Here is a 14,782-nt window from a genome sequence, read left to right on the forward strand (position 1 = left end):
TGGGATCCACAGGATCTAGAACCAAGAGACTCCATTCGTCCACCCCATCCCCATCAAACATGAGAAAACTCAGGACGCCCGAACTTGCCCAAAAGTGGGGTACTAGGGGCCCAAGCCCCAGGCCTGGACTCCAGTTCCCTATCACGTCTCCCCAACTTCTGGCCTTTTCAACAACCCCCCCCCCGTGCCTAGGAGACTGGCGAGTTGGGGGGCTGTCCCCTTCCCCCTCACCCCAAAGAACGCACCAGAACATTTCATATGTGGCCTTTATGTTGAGGTAAAAAAAAAATTGCAGATACTAATTGCAGATGTGTGGGGAGGAGGAGGGGCAGCGTGTAACAGCATCACATCCGACACAGCCGAGGATCCCCAGAGAAAGCGCTGTGGGGTGCTCGGAAGGGGCGGCAGAACCCATACACACACAGCAGGGGGCGCAAGCAAAGACCCTTTGCTCCCTTCTCTCTGCTCCTCCAGACCCGTCAGTCTGAAGGAAACCGGCCCGAGGCAGATGGGGAGCCCGGAGCTCCCCCCGCTGCCCCCCGGGAGGAGGAGGACTCTGCGGGGGAGGGAGGAGCTGCGGCAGGTGTCGTGATGATGGAGCCCAAGGTGGAGCAGGGCTGGGATCTGGGCCCTCCCACCTGAGAATCCTACACACCTCCAGGAATACATTTCCACGTGGAAGGGAAGGCGCATTTGGCACAGAGAGGCTGCCCCCGGCGCCTCCAGTCAAGCGGGAAGAGGATGGAGAAGGAGGCCACGGCCTTTTCCACTCTTCCAACATTCACGCGGGCTAAGGCACACAGGACTGGGGAGGGGAGCGGGCGGACCAACATGCTTTGGCAGTAGGAACCCGTGGCCCATGGGGAGGGGTGATGTGTGGCCCTAACCCGGGGAGCTTCTGATGGGATGGGCCAGGGCGAAGAAGCTCAGCACCTTAAAAGGGGGTGGGGCAGGCAGAAGGGCAGAGACGGGGGAAGAGCTGGCCAAGAGCAGGGGGGCGGTGGGGAGAGGAGAGGAGGAGGGGAGGAGGGGGGGATGATGGGGAGAGGAAGGGGGGAGGAGAGGAGGACGGGGACGGTGGGGAAAGGAGCAGGCAGGGAGTGGGGAGAGAAGTGGGGGGGGGGCGGTGGGGAAAGGAGCAGAGGAAGATGGTGGGGAGAGGAACAGGTGAGGGGGGGGACAGTGGGGAGAGGAGCAGAGGGGGGACAGTGGAGAGAAAAGCAGGCTGTGGGCGCTGGGTAGAGGAGCAGGCAGGGAGGGGGGAAGAGGAGCAGAGGGGGATGATGGGGAGAGAAGCAGAGGGGGACGGTGGGGAGAAACGCAGGCAGGGACAGGAAGGGGGACAGTAAGGGGAAGAATGAAGTGGAGAGGCCGGTGCCCGGCTCACACTCTGATGAAAACCAGCCAGGCCGAGTGCACCAGGTCGGCCACGTAGGCCAGGAAGTTGACCGCCGTGAGGATGGCCACCGTCAGCCGGCGATCCCAGTCGCACACGTAGTAGGCGTGGCGGTAGGGGCAGCTCGCGTCCTCCCGCCTCCGGGACCGGCCCCCCCTGCGGTCATCGAACTGATAGAGGGGCCAGAGCACCAGGGCCGAGGCGTAGAGCGCCACCGCCAGCACGGCCAGGCCGGTGAGGAAGGTGGGGAACGGGATGGGCAGCTGGCCCGTGCAGTCCCCCAGGCTCAGGATGATGGCCACCGCGGACAGGATGAAGCAGATGCAGTAGACGGCCAGACACCACTCCAGGGCCGAGTGGCGCTGGTAGATGGGCGGGTCGCTGATGAAGGCGAAGATGATGCAGGCGACAAAGGTCTCCAGGACCTTGAGGAGGCCGGGCACGGTGGCCATGTAGCCTGTGACCTCCCCGGGCCGGGCTCTGGTCCAGGCTACCTCGGTGGCGTAGGCCAGGCAGGCCACGCAGGAGAAGAAAGTGGCCGCGATGGCGTGGTCCCGGCTCCGGCCGTGGCTCATGAACTGCACGTAGGTGGTGGGGTAGATGATGGAGGCCGAGAGGCAGAGCAGGGTGGCGTAGCACGCGTAGGTGATGGGGAAGTTGCGCCAGGAGAGCGGGAACCGGGGCTGTAAGCCGGCCATCTCCACCAACAGGATCACCAGCGTCATGGCAAAGCAGAAGCACCAGGCGAACATCACCCAGTTGCCCATGACCCCGACCCAGGCCCCGACGTGGACCACCAAGGAGAAGGCCACGCAGGTGGACACCAGCTGCAGCAGGCGCAGGAGGCCCAGCTTGGATGTCAGTGCCCGCGGAGAGCCCACTATGGTGGGGGAGCCCAGGCCGGAGGTGGTGGTGGTGGTGGTGGTCACCGTGGTCCGAGTCACAGTCACCGGCATGGCTGGGGGGACAGGAGGCTCATCAGACCGGGGCCTGGCCACTCAGGCCTCAGAGGGCCCCAGCCGGTTCCTCTCCCCCCTCCCCAGTGTGTGGGAGCCCGCCCTGGGGGAGCCAACCACTAAAGCTGGATTGGACTTTAGAGGTGACCTCATCCCAGGAGGGGACCCACCCTGCGCTGCTGTCTATTCAGGCAACTACCCCACCCCGTTGGCCCAGAAAGTCCCCAAAGTAACATCCAGACTTCCTCTCAGTGTGTGGGTGTGTCCAGCCTCAGCCCTGGGAGCCACTGGGGTTTGCAGAGCCCCCACCTCACACATGCTGGGGCACCCCTACCTGCAAGCTCCGGTCACACTCCTTCCAGGGCAGATGGATCCGACAGACGGACAGGTGGGGGCCCGGCCGCTCCGCCAAGCTGCGGGGAGGAAGGGACAGTGACCCACAGACAATGGGAAGGTCACCGGGGGGGCTGACCGGCCCAGGCTGGACTGCTGTCTGTCAGGCAGCTATCTCGTGCCATTGGCCCGGAAAGTCCCCAAAATGACATTCAGACTTCCTCTCAGAGAGTGTGTGTGTGTGTGTGTGTGCTTGTGCATGTATGAGTGTGTGTCTGTGTGTGTGTCAGTGTGTGTGTCTGTGTGTGCATGTGTGTGTCAGTGTGTGTGTCTGTGTGTGCATGTGTATGTGTCAGTGTGTGTGTGTCAGTGTGTGTGTCAGTGTGTGTGCATGTGTATGAATGTATGTGTGTGTGTCTGTGTGTGTGCATGTGTCAGCGTGTGTATGTGAGTGTGTGTGTGAATGTGTCAATGTGTCTGTGTGTGTGCCCAGGCTCCGGCCCTGGGAGGCACTCGGGTTTGTAGGGCCCCCCTTCCTGCAATCTCGGGTCACACTGTTCATGGACAGACAGGTGATAGCCCAGCTACTTTGTGAAGCTACAGGGGTTTGGGGGGACAGAGAGTGACCCAGAGACAATGGGAAGATCACTCCGCGGACGTGGCCACTTCCGGACCGCACGCCACCTACAAAGCCTCGGCCCCCACTTATCTCAAGAGCCCCGCCCTCATCTAAGAGGGAACTGTGGAGGCGCCGCCTCAGGCGGCCGAGCCGCGGAAGGGTTAAGGGCGTGGCTCCGGAGGGGCCGAGATTGGGGCCGCGGGCCGGGGGAGCGGCAGGGGGCGGCGGGAGCGGCAGCCAGCCAGCAGCCGGAGCTCGCCTTATAAGGTCTGGGCCCGCTTAGACCCGGGATTTGCCGCCCTTCCCCCTCCTGGGGCTGCGGCCAGCTGGGCGGGAGCGGGATCCCCGCGGAAGGACCAGACCCCGGGGTGCCAGAGAAGGATCTGGGCGGGGCCGGGCCGAGGGCCCCCGCCCGGGGTCATGTTTCTCTCCTTCCCACCACGCCTGCCGGAAACCCCACCGGCGCGGAGGCTCCCCGGGGTAAGTGGCCATCCCGCCGGCGCAGCGAGCGCCCGGCTGGCGGCCTCCCTGGCCCTCCCACGTGCCCGAGGGGCAGTCACGTCTTGGTGACCCAGCCCCGGACCTGGGGTCCGCCTCCTCCCGAGCGGCTGTTCCAACGGCGAGGAGGACGTGAGCTAGGTGTCCCAGACGGCGGGGGAGGGAGGGAGGGAGGGGGCTGCACTGCCACCGCCTGAGGTAACGGCTCTGGAATGCACAGCTGGAGGGAGGGAGACCCGAGGGCTGGGGGAAACGCCCCTTAACCCCTTCGGGCCCGGGGCTTCCCCAGCCGCATTCTGAAGTCCGTTACGATTGCATCTTTGCCAGATCCGAACCCCCAGCTTCCACCCCCTTCCGTTTACGTCTCAGACCCCACTCACCACCTAAGGGACCCAGTGGTCCAGCTCTCCCAGGGCACCCCTTAGCTCTCAACCGGCTGAAAGTCCTTCAGGGACTCAGGCAGACGGGTTCGATTCTCCCGCCCATCTGGGATCCAGGCACAAGCCCTCCTAGGTGGTCCCGGAGCTGAGACAGTCGTCCCCTCCATCTACCTCAGAGCCCCCCAAGAGCCCGCTGTCCCATAGATCCTAAAGAACTCCCAAAGCTTTGACCCTTAAGGGTTAAACGGGGCCCTGGCCCCCGGGGCGGCTCACCTCGAGGTCCACGGGTTCCCTCTCGGGTACTTGTGGTGAGTGTGGGTGAGCCCAGGTCTGGGGCTGTGGTGGGAGGAAGGGAGTGAGAGCTCTGATGGGGCGGGCCCAAGACAGAGGCGGAGTTGGGCCCCGGGAACTCACTCCAAGAGGACTCTAGGGTTTTCCCAGACCCTAGCCGCGGGCGGGGTCAAGCGAGAGAGACTCTCCTATGGGGACACTGAGGCAAAGTAAAAACTCCCAATCTCCGCCCCTCAAGAACCTCCCAACTCCTCACCCCACCCACACCAGGCGTCTCCCCCAGCCCAAGCTGGGCAGGGAAGGGGGAGACTGAAGTCACTATTTCCATGGTGACGACAAACAGGAAGCGACAACAGAAGGGGAAGATGGGAGGGGGATAAGAGAGGGGGGTCCTCCGGAATGTGGGGGTGGGGTGGGCGGGGGCGTAGCTATAGCAACGGGCGTATTTACTCCTTATTTGGGGATGATGTCCCCTACTATTCCGTTACTACACATCCGGTCTCATCCTCCGAGAGCTTGAGGGCTAAAGGCCCTGAGATCCCGGAGCCACCTGGATCCCAAAGGAAGCCAAGGCTGGGAGAGGCGGGGGAGCGGGGGCAGTCCAGAGGCCCGAGCCTCCCAGTGCCTCCACTCTGCCTAAAGGGATGTCGGGGTAACGGACGCTAGCGTGCGAGGCGGGTGGGGAAGGCCGTGGAGCCTGGGTCCCCGAGGGGCTGGCCGGAGCCCAGAGAAAGGGGGAAGGGAAAGAGCACGCCTGGGTCCTTCAGCAAGGCGGCGTTTGTTAAAGCCGGACACCTGGGTTCCGGAGAAAGGGGGGATGGGAAGAGCTCGCCTGGGTCCTAGACCAAGGCGGGGCTTTAGAACCGGACACCTGGGTCCTGGAGAAGGGCGGAGCTTAGAGGGTCCTCTGGCAAGGGGGAGGGGGGGCGCTGGGCGGCCCGATGCCCGAGTCCTGCCCTCCCTGTCCCAGTCACTTACAGCGCAGTCTTCGGGTCCCACGTCTGGGCCTCGCTTTGGGCCTGCTGGAGGGTGGGACCTGGGAGGGGGGCTGCGGCTGGAGCAGCGAGTGCTGAGCCCGGTGGAGCCAACCGAGACACCGGGACTGGCCCAGCTCCGCCTCTCCGCCCCGCCCCGCCCCTCGGCTCACCTCGGCTGAGGCGGCAAAGGTCCGTCTTCTGTTTGGTTTTGCCTGCGGGTCCTGGCCGAACGGGGTCACCCGGCGGATGTCTGGAGTCTGGGGCCCAGGGCGGGGCTTGAGGGGCCGCAGGGAAGCAGAATACCGCTGGTGATGTTGGGGGGCGGGAGGAGAATGGGGGCGGGGGAGCAGGACAGGGGAGGAGACTATCGGAGAAGCAGGGGCTTCAGCACCTCTGGGGCTGGGCTCCTGCCCCCCAAAACGCAGGTGCCGGGCAAACTCGGGCAGAGAGCCCGCAAGGACACACACATCAGCAGCACCCCCAGGACCCCGAGCCCATGCGCCCCAGGCGCCCCTTGGGGCACCTGTGGAGGTCCTGGAAGTTGCTGTGGCTGAATGAAGCCTTGTTCGCCCTCTGCCACTTCTTGCCTCCAGACACCTTTATAAAAATCACCCATTTCCCCCAGAACTGAGGCCCAGGGGTGTCTGGAGCCCTAGCTTCCTACTTGACGTTACCCATTTGCAGGCCTCAGATACTCTGGACTTGACACTCCTGCACAGGGAGGAACGAGACAGAACTCCCTCAGTGCTCCCCAGGGCCAGTGCCTCCTACCCCTAGTCCCTGCTCTCCCATTTCACTTTTCCATGGGCTGGGGCCCCCAGGACTCGTCTCCCTCCCACCTGGACTGTTAGGGAGCCGGTCCTCAGCTAGTCCACTGTTAAAAATGGCTGCCGAAAGGGGCAGTTCATCTCTCTGAGCTGGGAGAAGGGAGGAATTCCCGGCCACACAAGAACCAGAGGACATTCTGAAGTGCAAAACAGACAACTTTGATTACATTAAATAGGTCTTGCACAAAATCAACCCAAATAAGATTAAAAGGGAAGCACAAAGCTGGGGGAGGGGGAATTTTATAGCCAGTGTTACTGATAAAAGGCCTCATTTCTAAAATATATAAACTGTCAAATTTATAGCCATACAAGTGATTCCCCAACTGACAATGGTCAAAGGATATGAACAATTTTCAGATGAATTAAAGCTAGTTGTAAATCGCTATTGATTAGAGAAATGCACATTAAAACTCATTCCTCTCAGAGTGGCTAAGATGACAGGAAAAGATAAATGTTGGAGGGAATGTGGAAAAACTGGGACACTAATGCATTGTGGGTAGAGTTGTGAAATGGTCCAACCATTCTGGAGAGCAATTTAGGGCCATGCTTAAAGGACTGTCAAACTCATCATACTTTGAAGCAAGTGTCCCTAATAGGTCTGGATCCCAAGGAAGTCATAAAAGAGGGGAAACAAAATGTTTCTAGCAGTTTTTTGTAGTGGCAAAAAAAAAAAAAAAATTGCTGAATAAGTTATGGTATATGAAAGTAATGGAGTATTCTATAGAAAATGAACAGGCTGATTTTAGAAAGGCCTGGGAAGATTTATATGAACTGATGCCGAGTGAAACAAGCAGGACCAGGAATACGCCATATACAGTAACAAGACTGCGTTGATCGACTAGGAAAGATCTGGTTCTTCTCAGCAGTTCAGTGATCCAAAGCGGTCCCAATAAACTTTGGTTGGAAAATGCCATATGCACCCAGAGATTAATAGGAAGACCATGTAAATCAACACGGGCTATGTTGACTTTCCTTTTTTCTCTCATAGTTTCTCCCTTTTGTTCTGATTTTCCTAACACGATTCATAAAGAAATGGTTTTTTTCTTTAAAAATGAATGTACATATATAACCAGAAAAAAAAATTGTGAAAAAAACTGGCTGCCAAAGTGAGCAAAGTTCTCCGGCATCAGTCTGACCTCACGCCTCTCCTGCTTAAGGAGCTCCCCAGCTCCCTATTGCCCTGGGAGCAAATATTAGCTCCCAAGTTTGCCCTTTAGAAATCTGGCTAGCCAGATGTCCACCTCTGTATCAGTCTGATGACCATATGGCCAGCAGGTGGTGGCTCACTAGAGAGCCCTGAATCATGCTGGCCCCATTGGAACTCTTATGACCAGTCCAAATTGGTTTATCTTAAAAACAAATTAAGTCAAAAGGCCTAGATGATGTCTAAATCAGAGTAGGGGTGTTTCCACCCCTGGTTTGAGGAAAGAGGCTTCCTCCCTTAAGAGAAGCTGCCATCCCCCATCCATCCCTCCTCAGCAGCCTCACTCCCTCCCTCCCTTGCCCCTTCCACTAGTGCTACTCATGCTTTCCCCTGTATTTTATGCACTCCCAAGTCCCCCTTAGCTCTAGGACTGGTAATGGCTTCATGCTGCCCAGAGAGCAAAATCCATGGACCCCACTTCTCTATTCCTCACACTTTGCATTTCCATTTCCTTCACTTGCAGCCCTTTCCTGTTAAAATGTTTCTCACAGTGGTTACATTATTTAATTGAATTTACTTATGACAAAAAATAAATGCAAATAAAAAAATAAAGAATTTACTTACGACATACCTGATATCTCTAAAGTGGTTTTAAAATGCCCAAAGATAGACCGATGATTTTTCTATGTGATAATTTGGAAATGCAATCGGTATCTAAGCTTATTGTTTGTGTTCTTAGTTTTTCTCCATTGTACTGGATTTCTAAATCTTTATTGTGACATTTCAAAGCCCTTTGCAAACCAGAAACGTTACTAGACAAAACTTCCCTTTTGATCTGGATGTTATTACGTATGAATTAGGCCTTTAAAAAAAAAAAGTGATTTTTAAAAGAGATATTTGAAAACTTATTTAATGAGTTATATTTAGTTATAGAACAGGTACTATTTCTACTAAAAATAACTTATCACTTATTTGATGGATGTGCAAAACTCCAGAATACGGGTAATTGTCATTTATAAGGGTTAACCAATGGTAACTTTTTAATTTTCTTGCTGTTGAATTATAGCTGCTTCAAACTTGATAACTTTATATAGGTTTTTAGATGTGATCGATCTATAATACCAATATTGAGATGAATTATTTTCATATGGAGATCATATGGAAGGACATTCAACTAAATTAAGGTCACCTGATTAGTAATGAATGGGTCTCAAGTTTTAAATACCTAATATTGTTTTCGGTATTGTATTTCTAAAATTTTTATATTGTATAATTTGATAAAAGAATAAATGACTTAAGAAACTACCAGGAAAAAAATAAAAATAAATTAAAAAAAAAAAGCTATTAGGTCACCATCAACCCTGTTGATCACTCCCTATAATAGTCTGAAGCATTGTAGTTAAGAACTTATAAACTCCCAAATATCGTCTATATTTTTAAAAGTTTTGCTGAAAATTATTTGGTTATCACTTAGGAAAATTATGAAATTGTTAGTAAGGTATTTGGAGTTATTGTTTTAGTTAATTTTAGTGTAATTAGTTTAGCTGAATACATAGGTATTTGAAAGGGCAAACTGATAGTTTGTATAATTAGAAAGAAAAGATCCAATTGTAAAATTTCCTTGATTTCTAAAACCATCTAGCCATGAATTCTTATCAGTTTTTTATGGGGGTTTTCTATGTTCCTGCTAAAGTAAATAAGATACAAAATGAGAATCCTTTCACGAAAGGGGATTGAAATTTGCAAGCCTACTTCTAATGTACAGTGGATGTGTTTAAAGCCTGGTAAACTTTGTTATTGTGATGAGGCTAATTTAAATGGGTATAAAAGTTTAATTTCCTCCCTATTGTAAATACCTTTTGATGAAAGGAAGGTAATAACTAGGAATTTTAGAATAATTAGGAATTTATTTTGTCACAGTACTTTGGGGATTTATTGATGTTATTTAAAAATATCTTACACCAACTTCATTTTGATTAATTCCAATTTTAAAGATGGATTTTTGCTTTAAAGTTGAAAAAGTGCTTGAGCTAAATCTGTCATTTTAGAGATTCCCAATTAATTTACTTCATAAAAACTTGGTGATTATTCCTTTTTTTTTTTTTTTGGCCGACTCAATTGGGGTTAAGTGACTTGCCCAGAGGTACACAACTAGGAAGCGTTAAGTATCTGAGACCAGATTTAAACTCAGGTCCTCCTGACTTCAGGGCTTGTCGCTATCTACTGGGCCATCTCACTGTCCCATGATTATTTCTTAACATCAGGATAAACTTTAAACTTTTAAACTGTTTTTTTAAAAAGAGAAATACTTTTAGGAGGAAATTTTTACAAATTTTTTTTTTGTAAGAACCTTTTGTGACTAAGCCAATTTTAGAGCATGGGAACCCCCAGAAAGATGGAGTGAAGCAATCCTCCAGCTTGGAACAACTTAGAAGGTCCGCAGGAAAGGTCCCTGCATCCACGTGAAAGTGGAACACAGTGGGAGCAGGCCGTGGGAGACTCTGAATCAGCAGCCAGAACATCGGCCTTAACAACTCGCAGCCGGCACATGGTAAAGGGTCAAATAACTGGTTGGGAGGATGTTGGAGGGGCTCTCTCAGCTCTGAGGATGTTGCTTTTCCATATCGGATCCGGGCAAGGAGCTGCTCGAGCCAACCGGAGCTTGCAGCCGCAGTGAGGCAGGGACCCTTCTCGAGGTTCTGGGCCAGAAAAGAGAACTTTGGGTCACTCACAGGCCAGGAGAATAGTAAACACAGCTCTCTTAGATCAGCCTGCTGGGGTGCAAGATGCAAGGAAGTGGGGAGCTGTCCAGAAAGACTCTGGCCATCTTCAAGTCAAGGGCAAAAGCTGCACTGGGATGCCATAAGGCAGGCTAAGCTCTTAACAGACCCATAATTTACAAGGGGAAAAAGTAGGGATCTTCCATGTGGAAGCACTCAAAGCAAGGTATGATGTCTGTGGCATGTGTGTGTGTGTGTGTGTGTGTGTGGTAACATATATGACTGACTACATCAAATATTGAAGCATTAAGGACCTTAATTCATACAGATATATATAGTAACAGGTATATGACTGACTACATCAAATATTGAAACATTAAGGACCTTAATTCATACAGATACATATAGTAACAGATATATGACTGACTACATCAAATTTTGAAACATTAAGGACCTTAATTCATACAGATATATATAGTAACAGGTATATGACTGACTAAGTCAAATATTGTAACATTTTGAAACATTAAGGACCTTATTTCATACAGATATATATCTAGTAACGGGTATATGACGACCAGGTCAAATATTGTAACATTTTGAAGCATTAAGGACCTTATTTCATATAGATATATATCTAGTAACGGGTATATGACGACTAGGTCAAATATTGTAACATTTTGAAACATTAAGGACCTTAATTCATACACACACACACACACACATATCTCGTAACAGATATATGACTGACTATGACTGACTAGGCCAAATATTGTAACATTTTGAAACATTAAGGACCTTATTTCGTGTGTGTGTGTGTGTGTGTGTGTGTGTGTGTGTTGTAACAGGTATATGACTAGGTTAAATACGCATTTACCTGATTGTGATATAATGACAACATATTTTCAGATTGAAATCAGTGAGCTATTGCATCCTTGCTCATCTATTCAACTGACTACTTGCTTTGATTATGGAAATTTGCTATAAACGAGAAAACAGGGACATAATTATAAATGCAGCAAACTGGTTCTTCAGGCGTAAGCCTAAAGGAACACACATGTCAAGATAAAGCATCCTTAGATCTGTTTGACTTCAAGTAAGAGCCACAGTTTCCAATAATGCAATAATATTATCACCTCATAATTAGAAATAATCAGGTGGAAAACCCAGTAATAACTGGGAAATTGAGCCAGAAGGTTCTTACCTGAAGTGAAGCCACAGGGGTTTCCCTGGATTTTGCTCAGATCCAGATCTTCTATAACACTTCAGGATCACATCCTTCTGAGCAGCAGCTTCTGAGCGATCTTTGTCGCTAATGGTGATTACTGATTACTCCATCAGATAACCATACCTGAATTCAGAACTCAAAATGATATTTTAGTACAAGAGATTTTATCTCAAATGGCGAGTTTCACTAATCAGAGTTTCAGATAGGTTCAGCTCTAAAGGTTCACATCTCCTAAATAGGATTGGCCTTTGGTATATCCTATTCATTTACAAGAAAATTCCCACTTTATCTTGATAGCTAAATAGATGGCTCTAAGTTCAACATGACACAAATAATTTTGCTTTAAGATGCTCAATAACCAGCAACCTAGTTACTACCTTTATAGTCAAAAGGTGTTTACAATAGGGAGATTTTTATAAGCCAACAAGAAAAATACAACTAGTTAAATTAGCCCTATCACAATAACAAAGTTTGCCAGGTTTCACTCATGTAAGAGATTTCGATGAATATGTTTTCAGTTTTTCTTAAGTTTAAACTCATTCTTGGGTAAAAATCAATCATTAGAAATCGCTTCTATATAATAAACAGACTTTTAAATCCTCATTAAATCCATCCTTATGAAGACCGAGTTAGCATCCTGGATACCTTAGAATCAGCCGGAGTCGGGATAAGCAAAAGTTCTTGGTCTTTAGAAGTAGAAGTGAATTGGATGGAAGCAGAATCTCCACAATCTTCCGCCAAAAAGTAACTCTGGCTAATCTTACTCCACCCCTTAGTCCCTTCTACAATTCTCTGTATACACCAATTATTGAGCCAGCACAAGGTAGTGGGAAATGCCATTTTTCAAGCATATGCTTATAGAGTATTGTCCAATCGGTAATTAGCCTTAAGTGCTCCGTTGTCCAACCTCAGTGCATTAACTCAAGAGTTTCAGCCCTTTACACATCCTTTGTTTGGGAATTTCATCCCCTGTAAGAGATCTTTTTTCCCCACAGTTGAGGACCAAGGTGATTTCAAGAAACCTGGAAAGCTTATCAATGAAAGGGTATCAACAGGGACCCCAGAGAAGGGGCTAAGCTTGCTGCTTTTGCCTACTTACCCTGTCTGTCTTTCATGCTGTTATGGGCTGTGCTCTTTGATATCCATGAGGTGGGGTAGGGAAGACAATACTTCTGTGGTACATCCTCACCCACTAAGGCAAAATACTTTGGATGAGCAGAAATCACCAATTTTAGATTTTAATCTTATGACAATACCTTCAAGTGACTAAATTAAGAATCTTACAGTTTTCTCAAACTGTGCATATCCTTTGATCCAGCAGTGTTTCTATTGGGCTTATACCGCAAAGAGATACTAAAGAAGGGAAAGGGACCTGTATGTGCCAAAATGTTTGTGGCAATCCTGTTTGTAGTGGCTAGAAGCTGAAAAATGAATGGACGTCCATCCATTGGAGAATGGCTGGGTAAATTGTGGTATATGAATGTTATGGAATATTATTGTTCTGTAAGAAATGACCAGCAGGTTGAATACGGAGAGGCTTGGAGAGACTTACATGAACTGATGCTAAGTGAAATGAGCAGAACGAGGAGATCATTATACACTTCGACAACAATATTGTATGAGGATGTATTCTGATGGAAGTGTATTTCTTTGACAAAGAGACCTAACTGAGTTTCAATGGATAAATGATGGACAGAAGCCGCTACACTCAAAGAAAGAACACTGGGAAACGAATGTGAACTATTTGCATTTTTGTTTTTCTTCCCGGGTTATTTTTACCTTCTGAATCCCAATTCTCCCTGTGCAACAAGAGAACGGTTTGGTTCTGCAAACATATACTGCATCTAAGATATACTGCAACATATCTAACATATATAGGACTGCTTACCATATGGGGAGGGGGTGGAGGGAAGGAGGGGAAAAATCAGAACAGAAGTGAGTGCGAGGGATAATGTAAAAAAATTACCCTGGCATGGACTCTGTCAATATAAAGTTATTATTAAATTAAATTTAATTTAATTTAATTTAAAAAAAAAGAATGTTTCTCTTCTTGTGAGCTGGGAAAGGATTTAAGTGTTAGTTCTTATTCCAAAATGAGGCCTTTGCCCTAGAATTGTCACTAACAGCCCCCCAACCTAACAGACCTGCCTTTTGATTTTCTTTCCCTTTCCTAACCACCCACTCTTGCTTCAGTCAGGGAGGGAGAAAGGGGAGAGAAAGAGAAAGAGATGCGCTTTCTTTTATGCACTATTCTTTTAGTCCAAAGAAGCCCAGATTTGGGGATTCCATTAATTACCAATCAGGTGACTTTGAGTTGCCTGTGCTTCCAAATTACCTTACATATAAAATCATTTACCTCAACATTGGTATTATAAATTGATTATCTAAACCAAATTAAACTAAAAAATCAATATAAATTGGTAATCTAAAAACCCATATACAGCTATCAAGTACAAAGCAGTTAAACATCCAACAATGGTAACTTTCATATAGTATTTGTCTTACACCAAGCACTTTTACAATTGTGTGATCTTCAAAATAACCCTGGGATATGGGTTCTAATTTTTCTGTTTACAGAACAGCAGCTTGTATTGCTGTTGTAACCCAAGAAGGGATTTCTAGCTTGGGGTTTGACATCTGTACGGTGGCCCCCTGGTGATTGTATACAGTAACTGTGTTCAAGGTAAATCTGTCAATATAAGAAATTCAAATTCACTTAGGGACAAGAACTCCCTTCCTGGAGCCACCTCGGCACTGAGAGATACTGTCAGTAATGTGGTCTTTTGCTGGAAGTTCTTCTTCCTATCAATAAAAACATGGAAGAACTGAAAACTTACAGGTCCCTAGGAGGATTTCTGAAAACTTCACAAAACTCCTACAGCTTGGACCAGTGTACTCTCCACCCAGGAATCAGAATCCAACTTTAGTAAAGAGTTAAATGTGAAGGGATCGGCTGGGGAAATGAGCAAGCAACAGAAAAAGATTCTAATCATACTAAGCTTTGGTGACAAGCTCAAAACATATAACCAGAAAGTGACAAATCTACTACATCCAAAGCCTCCAAGAAAATCTAAATTGGTTTCAATTCATGAAAGAGTTCAGAAAGGATTTTCAAAATCAAGAAAGGGCAAAAATTGAGTACGTACAAAACAGTGCCATCCATACACTGACGTGGGAAACTGGGGAATGTGTAGATGATATCCCAGTCACTAATACAGGTAGACAATGTGTGACTTATCACCCAGGAGAAGTAGTAGCATCAGGTTTACTCATACAGAATCCTAATAAGCAATCTGGTGATAGTCACCCAGATTCTGACTCTAAGCAACAAAATCCAGGAATATGCTGGACAGCAGCTGTGACAGCTGACCAACCTATGCTCACGATCTATATAAATGGTATACAATTAGAAG

At 48.8% G+C, this 14,782-nt stretch overlaps 1 protein-coding gene across 4 annotated transcripts; it reads right to left on the minus strand.

The window, feature by feature from the left end:
• Positions 1–252: 252 nt before the first annotated feature.
• On the minus strand, positions 253–5,610 carry MYADM (myeloid associated differentiation marker). Of its 4 annotated transcripts, none has more exons than XM_051989720.1 (3): positions 5,452–5,610; positions 2,687–2,765; positions 253–2,354 (listed from the first exon to the last, which is right to left on the minus strand). In XM_051989720.1, exon 3 carries the CDS (start codon positions 2,350–2,352, stop codon positions 1,384–1,386), a length of 969 nt encoding a protein of 322 aa, XP_051845680.1. In that variant the 5' UTR covers positions 2,353–2,354; positions 2,687–2,765; positions 5,452–5,610; the 3' UTR covers positions 253–1,383. The 4 variants fall into 4 exon arrangements, with proteins under 4 accessions (XP_051845680.1, XP_051845679.1, XP_051845682.1 ...); XM_051989719.1 differs by lacking the exon at positions 5,452–5,610 and adding an exon at positions 4,456–4,760; XM_051989722.1 differs by lacking the exon at positions 5,452–5,610 and adding an exon at positions 4,183–4,347.
• Positions 5,611–14,782: the final 9,172 nt, after the last annotated feature.

The sequence above is a fragment of the Antechinus flavipes genome, chromosome 3 (genome assembly GCF_016432865.1).
Source record: "Antechinus flavipes isolate AdamAnt ecotype Samford, QLD, Australia chromosome 3, AdamAnt_v2, whole genome shotgun sequence".
Lineage (NCBI taxonomy): Eukaryota > Metazoa > Chordata > Mammalia > Dasyuromorphia > Dasyuridae > Antechinus > Antechinus flavipes.